Genomic DNA, 22,145 nt, shown 5'->3' with positions numbered 1-22,145 from the left:
AATGGCCTACTGCTTTTTGATGGTGTTTTGGCTGGTTATGGACAGACTTGGCATCTGGCTATTATCCACAATAAATGTGTTATATTATGATTCATGATATCCAATTTTGGATAGAGAGCGTTTGTACTATATTGAAATCAAACCAACATTGTATTGTGTTTTTAGCCTACAAGCAATGGAACATTAGAGCAATTAAAAAACATAAAGGTCTAAAAGACGTAAGGAAAATAGACAAAATAGGGAAATGCAACATGTAAATATTTGGAATAAATGTAACACTTTACAAACCCATGTGACCAAATTACTTTTTTTGAGCAGAATGGCTGGTCAACAGTTTTAAATGCTTGGATTGCATTTATGCTGCTGAATAATACCCCCCACAGACACCATGCTGTTAAAGAACCAAACGTACTTTCTAAATACCCAGGCAGTTATTTTGTAAAATCAAACCAATAAAAAAAATCACTTAGCAACAAACCAATAAATGATGTCCAATGAGTGGGAGACTAACCATGTGATACGCAATACATATTTAATTTGACCTCTGAAATCAAATATTTTTTTAATTATTTATTAAAATGGTACTGCTAACAGTTTTGTTGTGTGGAGTTTGGTGATCCACAGATGGTCCTTGTAGCTGTTTCCTTTTTGGTCAAATTATCATTTTCTTATTAATTCAATAGAGAAAGACCGTACTTTGCTTTCAAAGACAAGAAGACAACCTTGTCGGACATGAGATCTTCTTTTCTACTGGCTACTTGCAAGGTAGAATTAATAAAAATAAAAAAAGCATGACTCATCATTACCAAATATAAGTCATTCATAAACCTTTGGCAGTGTTTTACAATACAACCATACAGTGAGACGCTGACCTAGGGCCTGTTGGTTTTTCAAACCAGTTCACTAGGAATAACAGTATGCTGGTTTTAGTATTACTCACCTTGTAATTAGCCAGTTAATCCTTGCCACTTGCTGTGCCACAGGCCCACTCTCTTTTTTATGTTGTGTTTTATGTACCCAGCCAGAACCAATGCCGACTCAGAGTAAGTCAGGGATCCAATAACTTTGAGAACCATTAAGGGTGACTCATGCCATACACACATCAATGTGCTTGGGATATTTATCACGCATTTCATACATTTGCCAGTGTTATTAGTGGGATTAATCTGTCAGATTTTAAACAGAGCCTTCTCTTACCGCAAACGCACACAATATCCACAACTGGCACTAGCAGAAAATACTGTGTTTACACAGTATTTTGTGTTTACACAGTATTTTCTGTGGCAGTTATTGTAAACCAGTGAGCAGGACTGTTTACGGTAGTTTTTTTGGGGCAATATTCAATTATAGTTTTTCAGCGACGCAATTAATGACTTATTTGTGAGGTACTTAATAAGCTAAAACTGACATTCTCATCCAGATGTTTTATGCATTGAATAATTTGTTAATTGACCGATAGCTGCCATTGACAGTCACGATAACAGTTTGCTATGTTGGAGGCCAACGGCTTGTTGTCATTATGAAGGGGATGTCTGTGAGATCACTATACGCAGTAGTTGCCGAAGTCACTCCTTGTAATTGGCACTCAGCATTTGCATCTACATTTACAACCTAAATCCACTGCGCAATTGGATTAAGAAAGAAGGAAAGTCATTACAAACAGCCAAAGGCTAAATAGAAGAACACAGTCACACGGGCTGTATAACTGTACAACTAAGTAAACAGTTTTCTAAATAAAACATGCAATAAAATTAAAATATATTTTTACAAATCTGTCCACAGACAACCAGCAAAACAGGTTTCTATATGCTTTCAGGCTTTCTTTGGCCAATATTTAAACACCACTGACTATCCACTACATTGGTCAGTTCATTGTTGATTCCTATGGGCAGTAGTTTTTTTCAAGCTATTTTAGTTTTCCTGAGATGTCGCAGTTCTTCCCCCATTCATAGAAGCTATAGCATCATTACTTTTGCCACATCAAAATTATTGATAATTAAGAGATTTTTGCAAGAAAAAAATCATAAACATCTTGTGAAGTACTCTCTGTGTTCAACTACAGCGGGTGTCCATGAGATGATTAAGTTATATGCAATACATGTCAATTAGCTACTCATACAGGCCTTGATGTAATGATCTCATTCCAAATTCCCACAATTGCATTAGGATGTTGTTTCATGTGAAATGGAAATGGACTCCCTCTGCGAAGGAATGTGGGGAAAAATGTTAAATTACTATAACTGCAGGAGCCACGTTAACTGCAGAGCTCACTGCAATTGAACTAATTTCATATACTGTGATACTTGGCATCAAGTTAAGCTGAATTTAAATATTAAGACAGGACTTGAAAACAGGTATGTTAATCATAATTTCTATTCTCTTTTTTTTAAATGCTGTAATAAATGTGACTAATATTCAGATGTTACAACATTTAAAACACAGTAAATACTATGTACAACACAACATTGTTCTCCCAAGCATAAAAACATGTGTGTTGTGAAAAATAAAGTCAATCACATTCAGTTGTTTCCCTAATCACAATCTTTGTGTTTATGCTGCAAAGATGCAATAGACATACGACTTGTCTGCCTCCAGCAATTTAGGTCCATAGCTTTGATGACACATCTGAGCTTATGAGCAAGTATTTTTTTATTTATTTTACATGAAATGCTAAAAATGGAAGGGAAAAATAAACCAGAGGGTAAAGTGCACTTCATCTGCAATGAGGAATTTCAGAGGTCTGGGGCTCTCAGTCGTCTCATTCTCTTCCAAGAACACTTCTCCTTCCTGTTTCACCTCTGGCATGCAGCCCAAAGTACCCACAAACCACGGAGGCCAAGGCCGAAAATACACAGATGGTAATTTGCACTACATTTCAATACGACTCGACCGCCATTATATATAGCCCTGCTGCCTGAACTCTGATCCTCACTGAGAGTATCACCTCACCTCAGATTCCAGCTAAAAGATGAGCTCTTTACATCTTTGTAACAGGGTACAAGCTGTACGGGATGATGTTGATAGTTGGCGTTGAAATTAAAGAGTTGATTCTGAGTTTGTAATAATGTTTTTTTATGTCTAACATGAATGCACGTCATACCTATACTAGAAAGGGATCGCAGTATCCTGTCGCAGAAAATGGTAAGATACCACATTTTATTTGATGCGGTTCTTTAAGAATGAAAACTGTTTTAATAAGAGTTGTAGGCTATTATGAGTTGCGTCAATCTGTGACAGCGGGGCAATGTGTTCGCACAACGCTCTACCTGAGGACAGCATTGGGTTTGGATCCCAGGGAAAGGGCAATTTATCTTTGCAACAGTACAACAACAAAATGCAAGTTCCAGAATTTAGCTAGCGCCTTACCATAAGGATGGACTCAACAAATACATTTGAGAAGAAGATTAAAGCAGATCATGAACTGCTCACTGGCTGCACAGTCCCACTCTGAGCTGGTGACTGTTATCTGCAAAAATATCAACACGGTTCTAATTACCGACAAAATCTACTGATAAAATTAGATTCACCATCTTTTATAAGCATCACCTGTAATTTGTCAAACACATAACCACAAACAAGTATGTGTTAAAGTATTTTTTACTGTGTTTCTCAGTAATGTGACATGGATGGAAAAGTGACACAAACACAACTTAGACATAAAAAACTAGTGCTTACTACAGTTACTATGGCGTCTTCCTGTATTAAGCAACTTTTTCATCAACTTCTCACAGAACCTCATTTGAATTTATTATAATTTTGTTGGTTTTTCGTTTTAGAATCCTATTGCCTTCTCCCGAGCTGCAGTGCCACTCTCCTCCTGAATAATTAGTGATTCATAGGTGGGGGGTGATGTTTTACAAAAAAAAGCCTGTAAAATGTGAAATCTCGTTGCAAATATAAAGTTAACCATCAAAGAAATCACAAACTCAAGTATAGGGGACAGCAAACCATGTTTATTTTTTGCTTAAAACATTTTTTATTAATAAAAAAAAACTTCCATGTTCTGTCATTTATTATACCTTTTACTTTTTAAGATTTTTGTAGTGATATAGTTTCAGTATTGGTGTCGAGATTTTTAGGCAGAATATCGTATTAAAGTCATAAATTCGTTAGTGTGACAACACATGAATGACACCTATATAATTGATTTCATGTATACTGTATGGATGTAGTTGGAAGTGCTGCCTTCAGTTTGTCCAATGGACAGTATATTTAAATAGGATAATGTAAAACAGTGGTGTTACTTCCAAACAAAAGTGAAATGCTATCACATCATCTCCAAGTTCATCAAAAGTAAGTCACCTGCAACGTTGCCTGACATTCTGCTTTTGTGATCACATGTCCCCCGTACCCTTGTTGGTTGTCATGTTTCATCAACTTCCTAATAGAAATAACATGATGGATAAACTTTGGAGCAATTATGTTGCTCCAGCAAAAGACAGCATTTAACAGATTGATGGCATATAATTTAATGTGAAGGGGGGGATATATGTCTGATAGCTCCCACACATCCAGCTGGATTTATTTAAAGCATCTGTGCTATATTTATTTTTAATATTTGAATTCCGTGTTATGAAGACAGAAGAAGGACGGAAAGAGATGAAGGGAGGGAAATACAAGAAGGAAAGAAAAAGAAAAAAAAATGTGGGTGTGAAAGAGATCAAGCAAGTGAGAGATTATGGAAAAGGGAAGGGAAGCGATCCTGATCCGGTGTGTCCCAATTAATGGAATTACCTTCCTCCTCGGGAGGACAGTTAGTCATTTGCAGAGACGTGAGCCCGCTAGTCTCTCCCACCATATTGTCCAGCAGGCGCTAATAAGGGAGCCCTGACCGCCGGGCGTGCTCATTAGCATAGCCCGCGGCCGTGGCAACTCCCGCCAGGGCCCAGCCGGACACTTAATTACCGCCGTGGCTCCTTCCTCACTACATCCATACTCGCTGGCCTTCTTCCTCCGTCCTCACCCCCCTGCTCTACCTCCTTAACCCACTCCCAAAGACATGCACACACCACCGCCAGCCCTCTACACCCATTCATAGCAGGGTGGTTGTAAGACTAATCATTTTGCCGATGTGGCTGTGATGGCTTGAGTCTTGGTATGTTGTTGCAATCTTTTATGTTATTTCACTTTTTATGGCTTTGCGGTGAGCAATCTCTGCTATTTTAGTGATTCCCTGACCTGCACTATCTCTCCAGCTCGTGCTCCCTCTCTCATTGCCTCTCTTACTCTCATTGCTATATTAGCTCATGGGCATGACTCTCGTTTTGACATCGGCACAGTATTGATGCACCCCCTGTCCAGCCTTAATCGGCTAATGGCCTCCTCTTCTTTCCTGCCCAGACAAATCAACCCCTCCCTTAACCATCCCGCTATCTGTCCCTTCCTCCCTTCGCCTTCCCGTCTCCTCTCCCCTACCCAGTTCAGGGTGGGGTCAGTGAGGCCAATTTTCATGCCTGGCTAAGTCACAGAATAGCTGTGTGTGTGTGTGTGTGTGTGTGTGTGTGTGTGTGTGTGTGTGTGTGTGTGTGTGTGTGTGTGTGTGTGTGTGTGTGTGTGTGTGTGTGTGTGTGTGTGTGTGTGTGTGTGTGTGTGTGTGTGTGTGTGTGTGTGTGTGTGTGTGTGTGTGTGTGTGTGTGTGTGTGTGTTAGAGGGAATATGCTAGTCAGCAGCCTCACACAAGTCATGTGGTGGGTGACCTCCTGACCTACCTTTACTCCAGTCCCCTTGCTCTTCTCTCCCTTCTCTAACTCACACTCTTCCCGTTACTAGTGCTCATTCTGTTTGACAAGGAAATCTGGCTCACCCGCGTACTAAACTTGTACGTATGTGCGTGCGCACACACATACATGCACCCCTCTCTGACCTAGAAAAGCCACGGCCAAAATACTCCTGCCAAGTTCACAAATGGAGATTGTTGACAGCGCCGCACGGTGAAACAATGAACAAGTACACTACCTGTAATGTCCAACTGTTTTTAGCTGTAGTTGCAGGCTGTGAGCATTTTTTTTGTGACAGGTTAACACAACACACAGGTTTCCAAACACTGTAAGTCACAGAGGTGCTACATCATAACATTTTTAGCTGCTCAGTGTACATCTGTGTTCAAGCTCAAGGCAGTTAATTCTAGCCGGTCTCGAAGCCTCTCGGCCTTGTCTTTATGTAGCCTCAGCTTGCCCTTTGACCTGTTATGGCTCTCTCTTTGTCTATAATGTGGTGGCGCTATACATCTCTGTGGCCCAGAGAGAAAATACCCCGCTGCTGCACCACTGAATCACCCGTGTGTGAGTGATAACAGATCCAGACTGCTGAGCACCCCGCAGCTGTTTGTCTCAACATGCAAGTCATCCCCGCCATTACACCGCTAAATGGTTCCCTTTCAGTGGCAGACGCTCGCCGCCTCGGTCCGTATCTCCATGCTTCCATCTCTTGGGGGGCCGTTGCCGTTACTGTCGCAGAGCCAGCCACCGTACTGGAGGCAAAGCAGTTGAATGCGTGTCAGAAATGCAGTGGTGGGGGAGGACATCAGCATTAAATTACATTCTTGGCTGTGCATTCAGTGTTTTGTAGTCTAAACGTATGTATGTGCATATGTTTGCGCCCATGCGTGTGGTGGGCATACAGCAGCGGTTGAGAGAACAGAGTTCAGACGTAGCCCCCCTTACAGCTTGGGCCGGAGACCATGACCTTGGGAAATGTCATTCCGCCCACGGTGGTGGCTCGCCTGTGACACACAAAGCCATGGTAGTGGAGTGCATCAGTGCTCTGTAGCACTCTTGCAGAACGATAGTGGTGTAGGGCTGCGTTCAGCTGTACCTAACCCTGAGGTTTAAGAGTGAGCCTAGGAAGCCAGAGAGTTCAGCCTCAAAAGCTAAGACCTTGGGTCAGCAATCTAGCGATTTCCCTCTAACCACGTTATCGCCATTAGTGGCTCTCGCTGCTTTTCACATGTCACATATAAATGGGTCAAGCCCTGCCCTGCATGACTCACAGGCTCTTTCTCCCTCTCCCTCCCTTTCATTCCTGTTAACCCTACTCAGGTGGCAAAATGGCTTCAAGGAGCACGGGAGGATTGGGTTCACTATCGGCACATTATGACGTTTTCATTCACCTAAAGAAAAGAGAAGGGTCACGCTTGCTGTGTATGCTCATCAGTCTCATACCTCTTGCATTGTCTGTGTAGGTGAAGTCCATTAGATATGGGTTCATAGACTGGTTGGAAAGACCTGAGGCCATTATTATAGCATAATCCGTTGCATTGTGTATTGGCTTCTGACATTTCCTGTCAGTTTTTGTATATCTGTGTTACTGAAAAAGATGTGTTTGTGTGTGAGACGCAGATGTGAAGATGTCTGAAAGTGTGTGAGCCCTGTTTGATATCTGTTGCAGCAGGAGAGTATCGGTCATAGAGGGTTGTGATTGTGGTCACCTTTTGTGGACCATGGCGAGCCACGCTGGCCAGATGTCAGCCAACTCTAATGATCCCAACAGGTCGCAGGGCTGGGTTGCCTGGCAACCGTTATGCCTTTGCCTGTAAACAGAGAGCAGGCCCACCAGGCCTCTGTCAGGGTTTAGAGGGTGAGGGCAGCTTTGGTGTGTGTGAATTTACTGTTTGTATCTTGGTGTGCGAGGCATTTTTCAAGCCACATGTTTTTTGCAACTGTGTGAGTGCAGACTTTTCTCAGAAATCTCAGCCAGTTCCTTTTCATCAGATGTTTTGTGGGGTTTTGGATGGAAACCCAAAGAGGAAGGTGAAAAAGTCAGTTTTTCGACATTTTGTTTTGGCTTGGTGCTTTTGACATGTTCTTATGGAGGTTTGTTAATATGTATTAGGAATATTCACTTTTTCTTTGTTCGCCCTTGTCTGGCAAGCTGTAATGTTTTGCTTATGAATATTGATACATGAAGTGTATATTAATGACCCTTGGTGACCTTAACCCTATCCTTATTGGCTCCCCGGTGGTATCTGCAGGCTCATGAATATTAATCTAGTTCTGTAACCTCCATTACCCTAATCTTTGCTGTCTAGCCTCCCAGAAGGACCCGTTGTCATGGTAACCCCTTTACTAGACTCTTCCAGACCAAGGGTGGGAAAAAATATGGTTAAAGAAAGACAGAAAAATCTAAATTACTCAAATGTCTTGGATGCACCTTGTGGAAAGCTGCCATTGTATTAAAACGAGGTTGAATCTGTGTTCATATTCATTTTAGTGGTCTCCTTGCTGAGCAATGAAGTGTTGTATGTTTTGCACCTTTTAATGGCCATTTGACTTTGTTTTGGGCAGGTTAGTTTTTATGAATTTTCAAAATAGTGGTCTTGGTTCCAAAGAGTACAGATCACTTATTGCTCTGCAGCATTAGACAAGCAAGGATGGGAAATAATAGCAGTGAATAGTAAATAGCAATTTCCAATTTTAAAAGCTGTGAAGCCAGAGGCTTTGACGATGCCCTCTACTTAACTCTTTGTAGTAAGTGTTTGATGTTCACAATTCAAACTCAGGATACTCGGGTATTCAGCTGAAGGATGATGCTTAATCTTACTGTTCACTATAGCATGTTGATATCTGTACGTATGCTCTCTCTCCTCTTCCAGATGTGGACAGCAATGAGGAAGGAGGGCCTGACGACGGTCCTGTGGAGGAAGAAGGCTGGTATGGGAATGCTTCTGACACGCGCTCGGAGTCGTCGTCCTATGGAGACACCCAGGATGAACTCCTCCTGGCCAGGGGCTCCTCTCCTGATGAACGGCCTGGAGTCAGCACCGGGTCCGGGGACCACGATACCTGTGGAGGTGAAAGCTCATTGGGTTGCCCCACACCCGTCCATCGTGCCTCTTTGGAACTTCTCGGACTGGATGGAGGTGCATTCTCGGCCCAGGACACACTGTCTTCTGTGGTATCATCGCTGTACGGCGAGGCAGCATCTCGTGCCCTGGGGAAACCCCTCAGCAGCAACCTACGTCGCCTCCTAGAGGCTGGGTCGCTAAAACTTGACACTGGGGATCTGCTGGGTCGGTCATCCAGGGGATGCGCTGGGGGGGAGTCGCCTCCAATAGGTCTAGCCCCACCTCTGACCCTCTCCCCGTCTTCCCACCATGCCCAGCAGTTAAGTGCTCTCGCCCGAAAACTGGCCAACAACAACAACAACAGCGGCTCAGCCTCACCGGCCTCCTTGGCACCCTCAGTCACCAACATTAAGCAAGAGCCCCATGATCCCTTTAACTCTGTCACCTCTAGCAACGGCAGTGGCTTCGTATGGGCAGGTGTTGCAGATAAGTGGCCACCAGCCAGCTGCTCCACGCCCTGCGGCTCCAGCCTGTCCCCGGACTCTGCAATCCAGAAGTTAAAAGCTGCAGCCAATGCTGTGCTTCAAGACAAAAATGCCGTGGCCTCCTCCTCAACGACTTCTTCCTCCTCCTCCACCTCTGCCTCGTCTGCAGTGCCCGCCCTCGGAGGGGGTGGTCGAGGAGATGATGTGGTGCGCTTTGATGCCTTCAACTCTCCGTTCAGCCCGCAGTCAGCTAGCTCCACCCTTGCTGCGCTTTCCAAGAAAGTCAGTGAGCGGAGCCAAACCTCGTCGACTACCAGTGCTGCTACTGACCACCAATCCTCCAATTCCTTCCTCTCGCTCGTGTCAATGACCTCCTCTGCTGCCTTGCTCAAAGAGGTGGCAGCAAGGGCAGCAGGAAACCTGCTGGCAGAGAAGAAAGATGGTTCCTCCTTGGCGACTGCTGGAGTCCTCCAAGAGGATGTGAAGCCCCTGCTGGACAAGAACCAGAAGGCTCCTACGCCCTCTACACCCACCCAGAGCCTAGACTTGCTGTTGCCCTCTACTCCAAAGAGCAGAGGCAAACCCAACAGCCAAGCAGGTAATCTAAAGTAATAATATATGCATAGCAATCACTATATTCATGTTAATAGTAATACTACATCAATCAAAAAAATGGTTGCACAAATACAGATAATAAGACGAGAGCTGAGCAAAGGTTAGGTACATTTTATGATATTTGTCCTGTGAACAAAATGTTTTTTTCTTTAGTTACAAAACACTGAAACACATTGAATTATTGCCTTGTGTCTTGCCATAGAATCAGGGAACCTAAGCTCAAACAAGATTGCTACAATGAAATAAAAGGACCTTGTGTTTGTATGGAAGAGAGAGTATGAAGGTTCAAGATCATTTCAGCTGAACCTCATTTATGTAAAGTTTTTATTTTCCTACACCATAGCATTTTCTTTCAAAAAATAATCATACAAATTTACCTGATCTTCAAGTGAACTATCTCCCCTATCATAATACTTATTACCATTCAGCATTTACCAAAGAACAACTTCCACTTATGTCATATCACACAAATCAAAACTGTTAGTGCTGATAAATTAAAGTTAGTACTGCAATGGAAGCTCAACAAAGTCTTTGCTGTCCCACGTTTGCGTGTCACCAAAAAAAGCACAGTTCTGGACTTCCGTGACATGTTTTCTCTGGTTCTCTAATGGTTTTGTTCTCACCTCACTGTCGCCGAAGTAGCGAGTGGTGTAGCCTCAGCTTAACTGTCAGCCGAGCAGAGAGCAGAGCCGAGAGAAAACAGCCCTGGCTGGCCTTCTAGTCTGGGAAATGGTCTGTGGGCTCGACGGGGGGTTCCGACTGAGACCTCACTGCCTTCCCAGACCAGCTAGTTTGTGCTCGGATGTGCGTGCTGCCAAAAGGGGGCCGTCAGTGTGTGCTCGGCACAGTGGGGAGCCCTGGAGTCCATATCCATCTCAGCAGCCTCCTCCTGGCTTCAACCCCCACTAGCCAGAGCCCTCTGCACTGAGCAGCACAGCAGACTTAAGGCCAAACACATCATAATTTCCACTGACTGGATACAGATGCGTGCACACACACACACACGCACACACTCTCTCACTCTCTCTCTCTCTCTCTCTCTCTCTCTCTCTCTCTCTCTCTCTCTCTCTCTCTCTCTCTCTCTCTGTCTCTCTCCCTCCTATGCTCTCTCTCAGTTACTCACAAATAGCCGTGCCATATATTCTGTAAGTGTCTACTCAGATGTGGACATATAACCAAACAAGGGTGCACACAGAGATCTCACTCTTGCACAGGGAGAGAGAAAGCCTCAAAGTGCAGGCTCTTGCTAAGTAGCCTTTAGGGAGAACAGAATGTTTTCAGGGAGATGGATGGGCACTTTTGAGGGATTGTGTCGCAACCCCGCCAAATCTAAAATGGCTGGATCAAATTGACTTCAGACAGATGAGGCAGTCGATGTAATATTCTGTGATCTGCATGCTAAAAAGGGGTTCTGCTCTAACCCGCGAGCCGTCAAGGTCGAGCAGCGCTGTAAAAATGCAGGTAGTTGTTTGGTCGCCAGACTGAAGAATGTGACCTTGATTATTGACTGTCATATCTTGTTTTATTGTCGTCCCTTGCCAGTTCAACTATAAAACTCTATTCCACGGGCATGTTCTGCACTTTGAATGTATAAGGAAAGCTTTCTCTCTTTTTCTTAAACGTGGTGATGATTGCGTAGGAAAGAGGCGTGTTAAATACTAAGATAAAGGTACTAAACGCATACATTCCCTCTCTCCTGGTTTATTTCCGCCTCACTCGGCTCAACTCACAATAAGCAGAAGTAATTTTTGCATTGTGATCTCTGCTGTGCTTGGAGAGGTAGGGCCGCAGATGGCGGTTTATTGTTGCAAATAGGCAGTCTCGAGGTTTTACACCCCAGGTCAATGAATGGCTGAGCACAGTAATTTCACCAAACACTGATTACCAGATGTTTTTCAAGGAACGGCACTGGAATACTTATGAAGCCATCCTGACAGGCCCTTGTAGAATTTGTAATGCAATCATGCCTCTTTCTAATAAGACCAATTAAACAGTAATGGATGCCGGATATGAAGCCAACAACAATAATCGAGACACTAAAACATGCTTGAGTTTTCACTTCCATTGTTCCATTGCTTCCAGCTGGCATTTTCCTTGATAGTTTTCACCATTAGGTGAGGAGTAGCTGTCTCTTACAGATCGGTGAATACTATAGTCTGTATTTGGAAAAGCATAGTTGGTTTTTTTTCTTTACAGTAACAAAGGTGCATTTCAGCTAAACATAGTTAATTTTTCCTTGCACGAAAACACTTATGACTCTCCTTGTAACAATGTTCTTTGGTGCCCTCAAGGCTCTCCTGAGGATGGTGGCAAACCGTTCCAGTGTCCTGTGTGTGGACTGGTCATCAAACGCAAGAGCTACTGGAAGAGACACATGGTCATCCACACAGGCTTGAAAAGCCACCAGTGTCCCTTGTGTCCCTTCCGCTGTGCTCGAAAAGACAATCTTAAGTCCCACATGAAGGTGAGATGATATGGATTTATTTCATCTTGTGACCCTGCAACTCTTGTCGACCCCACCCACATCACCTTTAATTAGTGCCAATTATGGCACTTGGAATATAATTGTCAACATTAAGGGATAGGCATGCTTTAGTTAAATGTGTTATAATCCTCTACATGGAATAATTAAACACTACATGTTTGCTTCGTTTCAGTTAAATTGATCTACAACAAAGAGTCATGTCTTTCCTCTCGATGTCCTGTAGTACCAGATGAGAAGAGAACAGTTTGGCACGTAAACCTGTCCTCCTTTTTCAGGTACATCAGCACCAGGACCGGGGCGAGACGTTTCAGTGCGAACTTTGCCCCTTCACCTCCTCTCGTCACTTCAGCCTGAAGCTTCACATGCGCTGCCACCAGCACTTCCCCCGCACAGACGTCAAGGTGAAAGAGGAGCTCACCACCGACACGGAGGGCGAGGGCTCCCTGATGGGTGACAGCGGCTCCGCAGACCTGAGAGGGACGGAGGTGTCCCCGCTGCACTCAGACAGCCAGCAGCAGACGTCCTCTCCGGTCGAGGCCTCCTCCAATCACGTCCACATCAAGGAGGAGCCGCAGGAGAGAGATCTGTCCGTGCTCTCCCCCTTTAGCATGTGCAGGGACCGTCCCAGCAGCAGTGCCAACTCCCTGGACCTACCTGGAGTCGGGGTAGGAGTCGGGGTCAGATCCAGTCCTAGTGGTCCAACCACAGCCTCCATCTTCAGCCCTGACATCACCACCAAGACGGCAACTGACCTGCTTATGAAGCTTTCAGGTTAGCATGATTTTTTTTTTCTTTGGAAAATTTCTAAGAAATACCCATCACAAGTTCACAGAGCCCCTGATGACATGAAAATGTCTCCTTTTTCGAAAAGTCAAAGACTTTTCAGTCTGGTATCAAAGAAAGAAATACCCCAAAACAGATTAAATTTGACACTTTTAGAAACCTTGAGCCAGTTTAATTTTTCCATTTTCGCTCTACTGTTACAGTTGCCGGTTTTATTTTCTGCCTTTGGACTAACTGATACACCTAATAGACCAATGCAATTACCTCTAATTCAGTCAATCCATTTTTGTATATTTTTACAAAATTGGTAGCCTGTGTATAATGAGAGTAGCAAGTATGAGACTTAAAAGAATTAAAAGTTTAACACCAGCCTCTGACAGAATATCTTGTGAAGTAAAGACAGATCTGAGGACGAGATGGGCATCAAGTTAGTTTTCTTTTATTGGAGTTATATAAAAAAGGATAAACCCACCAGGATATTGTGTACTGCAGGTAAAAGCTTATGTCTAAATGGAGGACATATTGCATCAAGTTGAGAAATACATGGAAAAACAGCATGCAGAGGAACACTAGCTTGACTCCTTTAATCCATAATTGTTTTGTTTGTTTTGCTGTTTTCTCAACTTGACTTCCTAACTCCGCTCATTGCTGTGGCACTTTTATAAAAAGTATTTCACATCCTTCAGACTTGAACGTGAAGACAACCGTTCTGATCTCCAGCTAGATGTTGTCTCCCCTTTGCCTTAAGTTTTGTTTTGATTCTTTACTGTCACCAGAAATAACATTCGTAAGAAGTTTAAACAGTTTTATGTTTAACGTTTCAGGTCAAGGCCGCAGTGTGTCTCTCCGAGCTGTTTTTAATGGAATTTAAAACAATGGGATCCAAAAATGTCTTAGAGTTAGTTCAATCCTTTAGTTAATAGATAGTTTTAGCATTGACAACGGCAAAAACATTCTTATTTAGACGTTTAATTGGCAACAACATAGCAATCAAATGTAGAACCCAGTTAACGTGTGCTAAAGTTGGTTGAGCTGTTGTTTTTCCAGACGTTAGCTATCATTGTGCATATTTGAGGGTATCAGGGATGCCTGTACTTGTACACAGGATTATTCATCCATACAACCTTGGTTTCTGTGTGTCTCCCATGAGAATGATAGAAAAATAGGCCATGGACTTTTAGCCTTTTCAACCGGTAAGGGCAACACCCAAATAATTCAAAACTTGCTCTTAGGACACTGATTTGAGGAAGACAACATACTGTATATTTGATTAAATAGATTTCTGTTATTTTAATTGTGCCTACAAGTATTTTTTTTAGACAACGTAATTTGATATAAATAGATGAGTTTCTTAATAAACAGTAGTTTAACAAGCACTGGAACTTTGAACAGCCTTTTAGTGTAAAGATTTGAAAATATGCACTCGGCCTCTAGTTTTCCATTGTGTAAAACGACTAGTGCAACCTATATAACGCAATGCGCAGTGTGTGTGTGTGTATATATAGCTATTGAAAACTGTTGTAGTCAGTCACAGATACAAAAGCTTGAAATATTCCAATAATATAACAATAACGACCTGTCAGACTGATGCAACACTGGGATAAACACATGAAAGATGCCACCTATGAGATCTGTTTTTACAAATATATATTCAAAAGATGATGCATCTCAATGACGGAGGCTCTAACTCGGTATAAATGGTGGATACTGTAAAGCTTAGCTCATCTAACTGATTAGTTGGCACCTTCCTTGTGCCGTGCCACTTCTTTGTACAATGAAGGTATGTTGTAATAAGCAAAAAAAAGAGATGTTCTTGGCATATATACAATATTTCAGGGAGAAAAGCATGCAGGAGTAAATTGATTAAGAATTTTCTGATATTCAGCTTTTTTTTTCTTTTCTTTTTTTTTTTACTTTTTAAAGGCAAGTCTCCAGTGATGGGTGGTAACAGAGTAGAACTTGCACATAAAAAACAACTGAAGCACCACTGAGCAGCACTAAAGGCATGACCTAGATCAGAGCAGATGCAGTATGTTCACATCTAATCTTGTAAATAAATGGCCTTGTTAGTACATTTCATATCTGCTTAAAATGCCATAACAATACTGAAATTCTTCTGCTATTTTGGAGATTAGTTGTCCATCCAAGGTTGAATACTGTAGGATATATATTTTTTTATCTTCTTTTGCACATAGTTAAAGTGACATTTGATGACTACCCAGTTGTACATCCTCATCTATCTGCGGTTGGCCACTGATTAGCTCCACTGAAGCAGTTGGGGACTAAATGATTTGCTCAAGGGCACCTCGACAACTTGTTGGGGGGATACATTTCTCCCCCTCATATTATCAATTTGTCAGGGAGTTGAAGATCTGTGACCTTTAGGCATCTTTCTCCTTTTAACAATTCTCCAAGTCATTCTGGAGCCCTCCATTAAGGATTGTTTACATAGATCTACTGTACTTTGGTGAAAAGCTTCATTTAAAAAAAATGAAACACACAAGTCTTAACCTTTCTTGCTGTTGTTACTAAGACCTGGTTGTCTGCACCTCACCTCAAACCCCATGACTAGTAGTAGTGGTAGCAGTAATATTTACCATTCATAAAACCGTTTAAGACTTAAAACTCAGTATTATCTACCTTTGGTAAAGTTGCAATGTGACACAGAATCCTGACTTTTATAACATAATGATACAGCATTATTTTAATAAACTTGACAAACATGCTGCTCTAAGGTATACTAGGCTCAGACAGTGTTTAGATGCTTTTCCCAATGTTGCAACATATCAAAGGATGAGCTTGGAGAGGATGGCAAGATTGATGGAAAAAGGTTGACTGAGGTTCAGCGTCGGGGTCGAGGCTACGGCTGCCACTCTTCCACTTAATGCTGTGTAATTAGATTGAGATCTTGAGCGAGGATGGGAGGAAAAAACCCTGGGAACATTAGATTAATTAAAAATGTATGCATAATTCATAATTAAAAAGGAATTCATAATTTGAAATGATTAGCGCCCTCAGCGCCATCCTGTGACCCCGCCAGGATGCACAGGGACTGGGCCAGCTTAGTTAACTCCTCCTCAATCTCGCACGCCCGGGCTCCACATGGATGCCCCCTGGGTGCCAGTTGCACTTCACTCCCAGACTGCACAATCGAGCCCAGGCAACTCCCAGAGGAGCCAAGATGGCTCCTCGCAATGTCAGTCCAGTGTCAAGTGGCGGACATCTTAGTCAGGGCATCATTCAAGGAGAATGAGAAAGGATGAAAAAAAAACAGACAGGACGAGAGGATGTTGAACTTGAATGCATGATGATGTGTTTTAATGAATACTGCTTCTTTGATCACAAAGTTAAAGAAAGAGTTAAAGAAAGAGGGTTATGAAACTGAGAAGAACTGGGCTAAGATTTTTGGGAGACTTACCCATGCCACGGAGCAGCCAGGGAGGGAGAGGTGAGGAAGTTCCTCCTGGGACCTCCAGACTCCATTTCTTTTGACCTCCCTGCCAACCCAGATTGAATGTGTACACGAGCAGCTCATCCCTCCTGCTCTTACACTGCTGTCTCAGTGCCTCGATCCCACAAGGCCTTGGCGAGGGAGCGAGAGGGAGGGAGAGTGGACAGGGGAAGAAGAAGAAGAAGAAGAAGGAGGAGGGAGGTAGGGGGGGGTATAAAAATGTGGAGAGGGAAAGATAAAAAAGAGACAGATAAAGTGACAGCAAGTGGGGGAGAGGGAGAAAGAGGCAGAGAGGGAGTTGCATCGAGTTCCCCAGGCATAAAAAAGCTAGTGAACTCTTCCCGACCTCTGACATAATAAGCATATCATTTTTTGGGGTTGCCCTGCTTTCCATTGAGTGTTACACTGATACCCTTTGATTTTTTATCCTTGCATGCTGACACAACCGTTAGCTATCCAGTGTGATCCACATTTTGATTTAGAGATGAAAGCCACAGAGGTACTTTGAAATGCACAGTCCCTACCCTATGCCCAGCGGACCCCGAGTTAATAATGACAGTGGGCACTGCACCCCCCCTCCCATATTCACCCCCCGCTGTGGTGACACAGGCACAACGAGCTTGACCCTGGCTGGGTGTGAATAATTGGCATGCAGGCGGTTGTGGGAGGTGTTGCATCTGTCATGATGCTTCTGCAGTTGTCTTATTTATCCTTTTCCTGGGAGAGTTTCTCACATGTAATGCTTTGCTACAGTGAAATGAGGCACTGGCAGAATTGTATCATGGTACATGAAAAATCTCGAGTATCCTTTAGGGTTTTCCCCCTTGTAATGTGTCATTATCCTAGATATACACATTATTTTTGTATTTGGATACACAATAGTGGCATCTGTTTAAGTATTGTATTGCATTGTGCTGTGTAGAAACATTTTGGCTATGTTTCACCATCTTAGTTGACATAGATTTCTAGTGCTTTTTGAAATGTCCCGTCTTCAGCTATGTCACTTTGTGAACATCAAGATTTCATCTGCATGTCCTTTGCTTTCCAGCTCTGCATGAGCAGACACAGGCAGGCCTTTTGTGCGTGACCTCTGGTCCATACATCCCCACTGCAGCCATCAGTATCACTGTCCGGTGTCTAGCACACTGTCAGCTATTGTCGGGTTCTCAACCTGCCCCACGTAGCCCTCTGCTTTTTTTTTTTTTTTTTTTTTTTTTTCTCCGGGAGAAAACAGCAGCCAATTGTCAGAGGGGGAGCAGGCCGGCGTGACAGAGGTGGAAAGCTAATGAAGTTATTTGACGGCAGCCCTGGCCACGGAGCGAGAGGTGAGGCGGAGTGGACAAGCGTCTGGCAGCGAGACGGATGAGGCGCGCGAGAGAGAAGCGCGGGGAAGGGGAGAGAAAACAGGGAAGAGAACGGCGATGAAAGTAGCATTGGTGGCAGGTGTCAGAAGAGTGTGATAACATGGAGACAAACTGATAGCATCGTCAACCCTGAACCAGAACCAGCCGGAGAGCATCATGCGCAGGGAGCTGACATTGGCCTGGGTACGTGCTCGCACAGGCAGGAAGCTCACAGAAGAGATGCCCAGTCACCCAGAGATGCCCATCTCCTCCTCAGATCTGTGCTCTCTCTACAAGATGCTCTGCCAGAGACTGGACGCGCATGATGCTATTGTGAAATTCTGACAGGCAAAAGGCCAAAGTGTAAGCTTGGCATTGCGGGCTGAACTGTTCCTGTTGGTAGTGTGCTCCGGCTTTTTTGTTATTGAGCCATCAGCTTAGAAGAATAAAAAAATAAAAAAAAAAAAAAAAAAACTTGCCAGTTGGATTAGGCTACTAAATAATTCATTGGGCTCTGTAACATAGATTCTGAGTGGAAATTCACTCTATTTATAGCGACAATCCAAAAGGTCACTGAAGTGGTGAGACTTTGTGTGTGAGTGCAGGTCCTGGGGTTGTTTTTGTTCTCGTGAGGCCACAGAGGAGAAGAATTGGGAAATCGTAAGCATGTGTTGAGTCTGTGTTTGTCAGTGGTTTATGTGAAGCCCAGCATTTTTCATATGGTTTGAATGCAGCATGACACAGCGCGTGTGTTGTCGTATTTAACAACACACAGCAAGGATTTCTCCCAAAGATATAGATAAGTGTGCGTCTGCCTGGGTAAATTAGATGTGTAATTTTATGTGTGTTTGTAAGGCGGTGACCAAGTATGCTGTCCCTGTCTGATCCGACATGGCCCAACACGCTTCTAATTAGAGGACGTCCTTCCAGGTGCTGACCAGGTTATACTTAGCCTGCCCGCTGACATCTGACGGTGTGACATTTCCAGCTGGTGCTGCGTGTGACCCTGTGCCGCTGCCCCTGAACTTGAAGGTCTCTGCCCCCCCCACCACCACCGCCACGCTCAACCTCTCCCTTCTTCCCTTCTTGAACTGCAGCCCTGGCCCGCCATGGTGTGGCACTGTGGCATTGTGGCACCACATGGGTGGTCAAAACACCAACACCTGTCCCCTTTTCCTGCCCCTTATCCCCCATCCCCGGGCCCTCTACCCCCACAGCATAGATCATCATTAATCAGAGGGGCCGGAGCCGGCACAGATTGATGATGCGGGCAGGGGGCGGCGGGCCTGTGGCGGTTAGAGATGTTAGGTGAGACGGTAGGGTGAGGAGCGGAGCAGATCTCTGCTGGGGCCAGAGGAGACTGGACAGCAGTCTGCCCAAGAGTGATAGCCTCTCTTATATCCATGCCTGTGTGTGTGTGTGTGTGTGTGTGTGTGTGTGTGTGTGTGTGTGTGTGTGTGTGTGTGTGTGTGTGTGTGTGTGTGTGTGTGTGTGTGTGTGTGTGTGTGTGTGTGTGTGTGTGTGTGTGTGTGTGTGTGTGTGTGTGTGTGTGTGTGTGTGTGTCTGTGTCTGTGTATGAGACAGATAGTAGTAGTTTACAGAATGTTTGAAAACTGTTGCTGTGTCAAAGGTTGGGAAGGGTGTTGATAAGTTATATGAATAAGTTTGTTGGTACCCTACTCAGCAACAATTAACTTTATTTAAATTTTGATTGAATTTTTCTTTGAAATGAAACGTATCTGTTATTATAGAGTTGAACTTTAACAATCCGTGTAGCTCCTAAGCAGCTGTGGTGTCAGTTGTAGCATCAGCATAGGATTCTGATCATTGCTGAATGCACGACCATTACTTTTACAATTAGATAACATCACAATTGTATTCTCATATAAGGAGAAATATTCCCTGAGCTGCATATATTTTTACAATTAACGAAGGCAAATATAGATGGGAACCTTTGTCACATTTGGTTATCATTAGCATATTCCATGGCCTGCCGTTTAAAGTTTGCTATAGCAATGAGGCTCTGCTTTGTGACTCACGTGTGAAACAGTCTTTCAAATCACAACACCACAGTTGTGGATACTCTTTCATCCATCGAGGCTGATTTGTTTTACTTTTGGCAAACAATAACATGGAAACATTGCAGAGAACATGAAGTTCTAGACAGACTTCTACAAACTTTTTCCTCAAAGAAACTTTGCTTCCCCCACTTCTATCTAAAACATGTGTTTATCATTTATTATAAGTAAAATTGTTAAAAACGTTAAATTTCAATAATATGGCATATTATATATTTAAAGATATACGTTTTGCAACAGCGTAACTTGCACACACATTCATGTAACTGTTTTAAGTTTCATGTAATCAGATCTGTTCTGTCAAAAGCCAATCTACTTAATGAAGTGCTGTAATTGTTTCTGATAAAGAGCTCGGTGCACCCGTTGTAAATCACGTGCCAAAAGTGGACAATAGTATCCTTTAACCCTCCCCACGGTTCCCATAGTTGCACTGAATGAAATGAAGATATCAAGTAGCACAGGCATATAGAATGTGTTTAAAAACATATTTCTGCTGGTTCTATCGTAGATTTATAGCCATCTTAAATGTCAACAATGTTGTAAGCTATAGCCCGTGTAAACCTTTGTTTTAGTGCAGCGTGTAGTGGAACGTGCTGAGAGACACAAAGAGAGGCGCTTGCCCCGCTGTTCTTTTCTTGGCGGCGATGGGAAGTTGCTCCATGTCTAATTATTAATTATTCATCTAAGGCGGATTAGATGTGGCCCAGTTTCTCTTGAAGATGGCTTTAGAGCAGAGGGATCCATGTGACAGTTCACTCCCTAACCTAGGCTACACGCTGCAGAGATGGCAGATAAGACTTCAGCCGATTGCTATCGCGCTCTACAGAAGGACGGTTACTTTATGTCGTTATGTCTGAAGAGGATTCAGCCGATGTCCGGAGCGAGTAGGGATGAAGAAACAAGATGTAAAGTAGAAAAGAGCTGAGAATGAAGTGTTCAGAAATGAATGGGATGGGGGGAGGGGCAGTGTGAAGGAGAAAAAGAGCAGGGAAATGATTTGGGCATTTGTTGTGGATGCCCTCAAGACCAAGAGAAGAGGACAGTCATGAGGTTGCACCCTTTGTGTCAGCCCACAGCGCGCCAACTGTGGTGTCTGTTGCAGAGATAGGGCTGTGAAAATCCACTGTGGACAACTTTGTTGTTCCATTTAATTTGCATTTTAATGTATTACTCTTTATTTTGTGTATTCATTGTCCTCTTCACTCATAAGAAACTTAGATGAGATGTCCTTGTGGCATAGTGGACTAAACTTCAGGTGTTTTTGTTTTTTCAGTTAGGACCACATTCAATTTCAGGTTAAGGATGATGAGTGCTATATGGATTGTGAGACCTTTTGCCATACACTCAGTAGGTAATGTAAGGCTGATGCGTTTATAGAAAGAATGCGGAGCATCCATATGGCCTCTTGTTGTTTCTGGGTTAAACTTAACATACACCTTTTTAGAAATACCCAACAAACTTAACTTGTCAAAAACTGCATTTTCCCCCTGCTGCCCTCAAATTCTCTTTCTTAATGTCATCTCATTCCTCCTTTTCTTTCTGGCTGCAGCCGCCAACCAGAGGGAGACGCTCAAGTCTCCATTCCACCTGAAGGAAGAGCCCAAAGTGGAGGAAGCGCTGAGCCCGCGACCCTGCTCCCAGTCCCAGATCCAGGTACAGCCAAGCTTCCCTGCAACTTTCTGCCAGGACGGACCAGTGGGGTCTGCAGCAGCCACGGAGCGCCCAGGGTCACTGAAACCAAGGGAAGGAAGTCCTATGGCTAAGAACACCATGCTGAACCAGGATATCAACATTAAGGTCGCCTCTGAGCTGCTGATGAAGCTTTCAGGTATGTGTGAACAAACTGTTTCTATGGATCTGTGCATGTTTCCTACAGTCTACACAATTATTTCATTCTACTAAATCCAAGCAAAACATTAAATATGTGCTCTGAAATTGGGTGCATATACTGTATTTGTTAAGTTTGTTTAAAACAACAATGTATGCAGATGCATAGAAAAACAACAGTCCCTTCCATACACAACTATTTCATGTAAAGAACAGACCATGCACTGTGTTATCAATGATTGTTGTGCTGGTCGGCTGTTTTAGTTTAAGATGAGCCAATAACGGCTCAGGAAGTT

At 43.4% G+C, this 22,145-nt stretch overlaps 1 protein-coding gene across 1 annotated transcript in view; it reads left to right on the top strand.

Annotated features, from left to right (window-relative positions):
• znf827 (zinc finger protein 827) overlaps window positions 1-22,145 on the top strand; it is a 67,424-nt gene that overhangs the window by 10,796 nt on the left and 34,483 nt on the right. Inside the window, exons 2-5 of the mRNA XM_054603924.1 lie at window positions 8,591-9,865; window positions 12,174-12,346; window positions 12,643-13,138; window positions 21,572-21,850. Of these exons, the coding sequence (XP_054459899.1) occupies window positions 8,591-9,865; window positions 12,174-12,346; window positions 12,643-13,138; window positions 21,572-21,850 (2,223 nt within the window). The remainder of the gene's footprint in view (window positions 1-8,590; window positions 9,866-12,173; window positions 12,347-12,642; window positions 13,139-21,571; window positions 21,851-22,145) is intronic.

This window comes from Anoplopoma fimbria, chromosome 9, assembly GCF_027596085.1.
Source record: "Anoplopoma fimbria isolate UVic2021 breed Golden Eagle Sablefish chromosome 9, Afim_UVic_2022, whole genome shotgun sequence".
In the NCBI taxonomy this organism is placed as follows: Eukaryota; Metazoa; Chordata; class Actinopteri; order Perciformes; family Anoplopomatidae; genus Anoplopoma; species Anoplopoma fimbria.
Note: the sequence above shows the minus strand (reverse complement) of the source record. Positions and strands in the feature narration are given on the sequence as shown.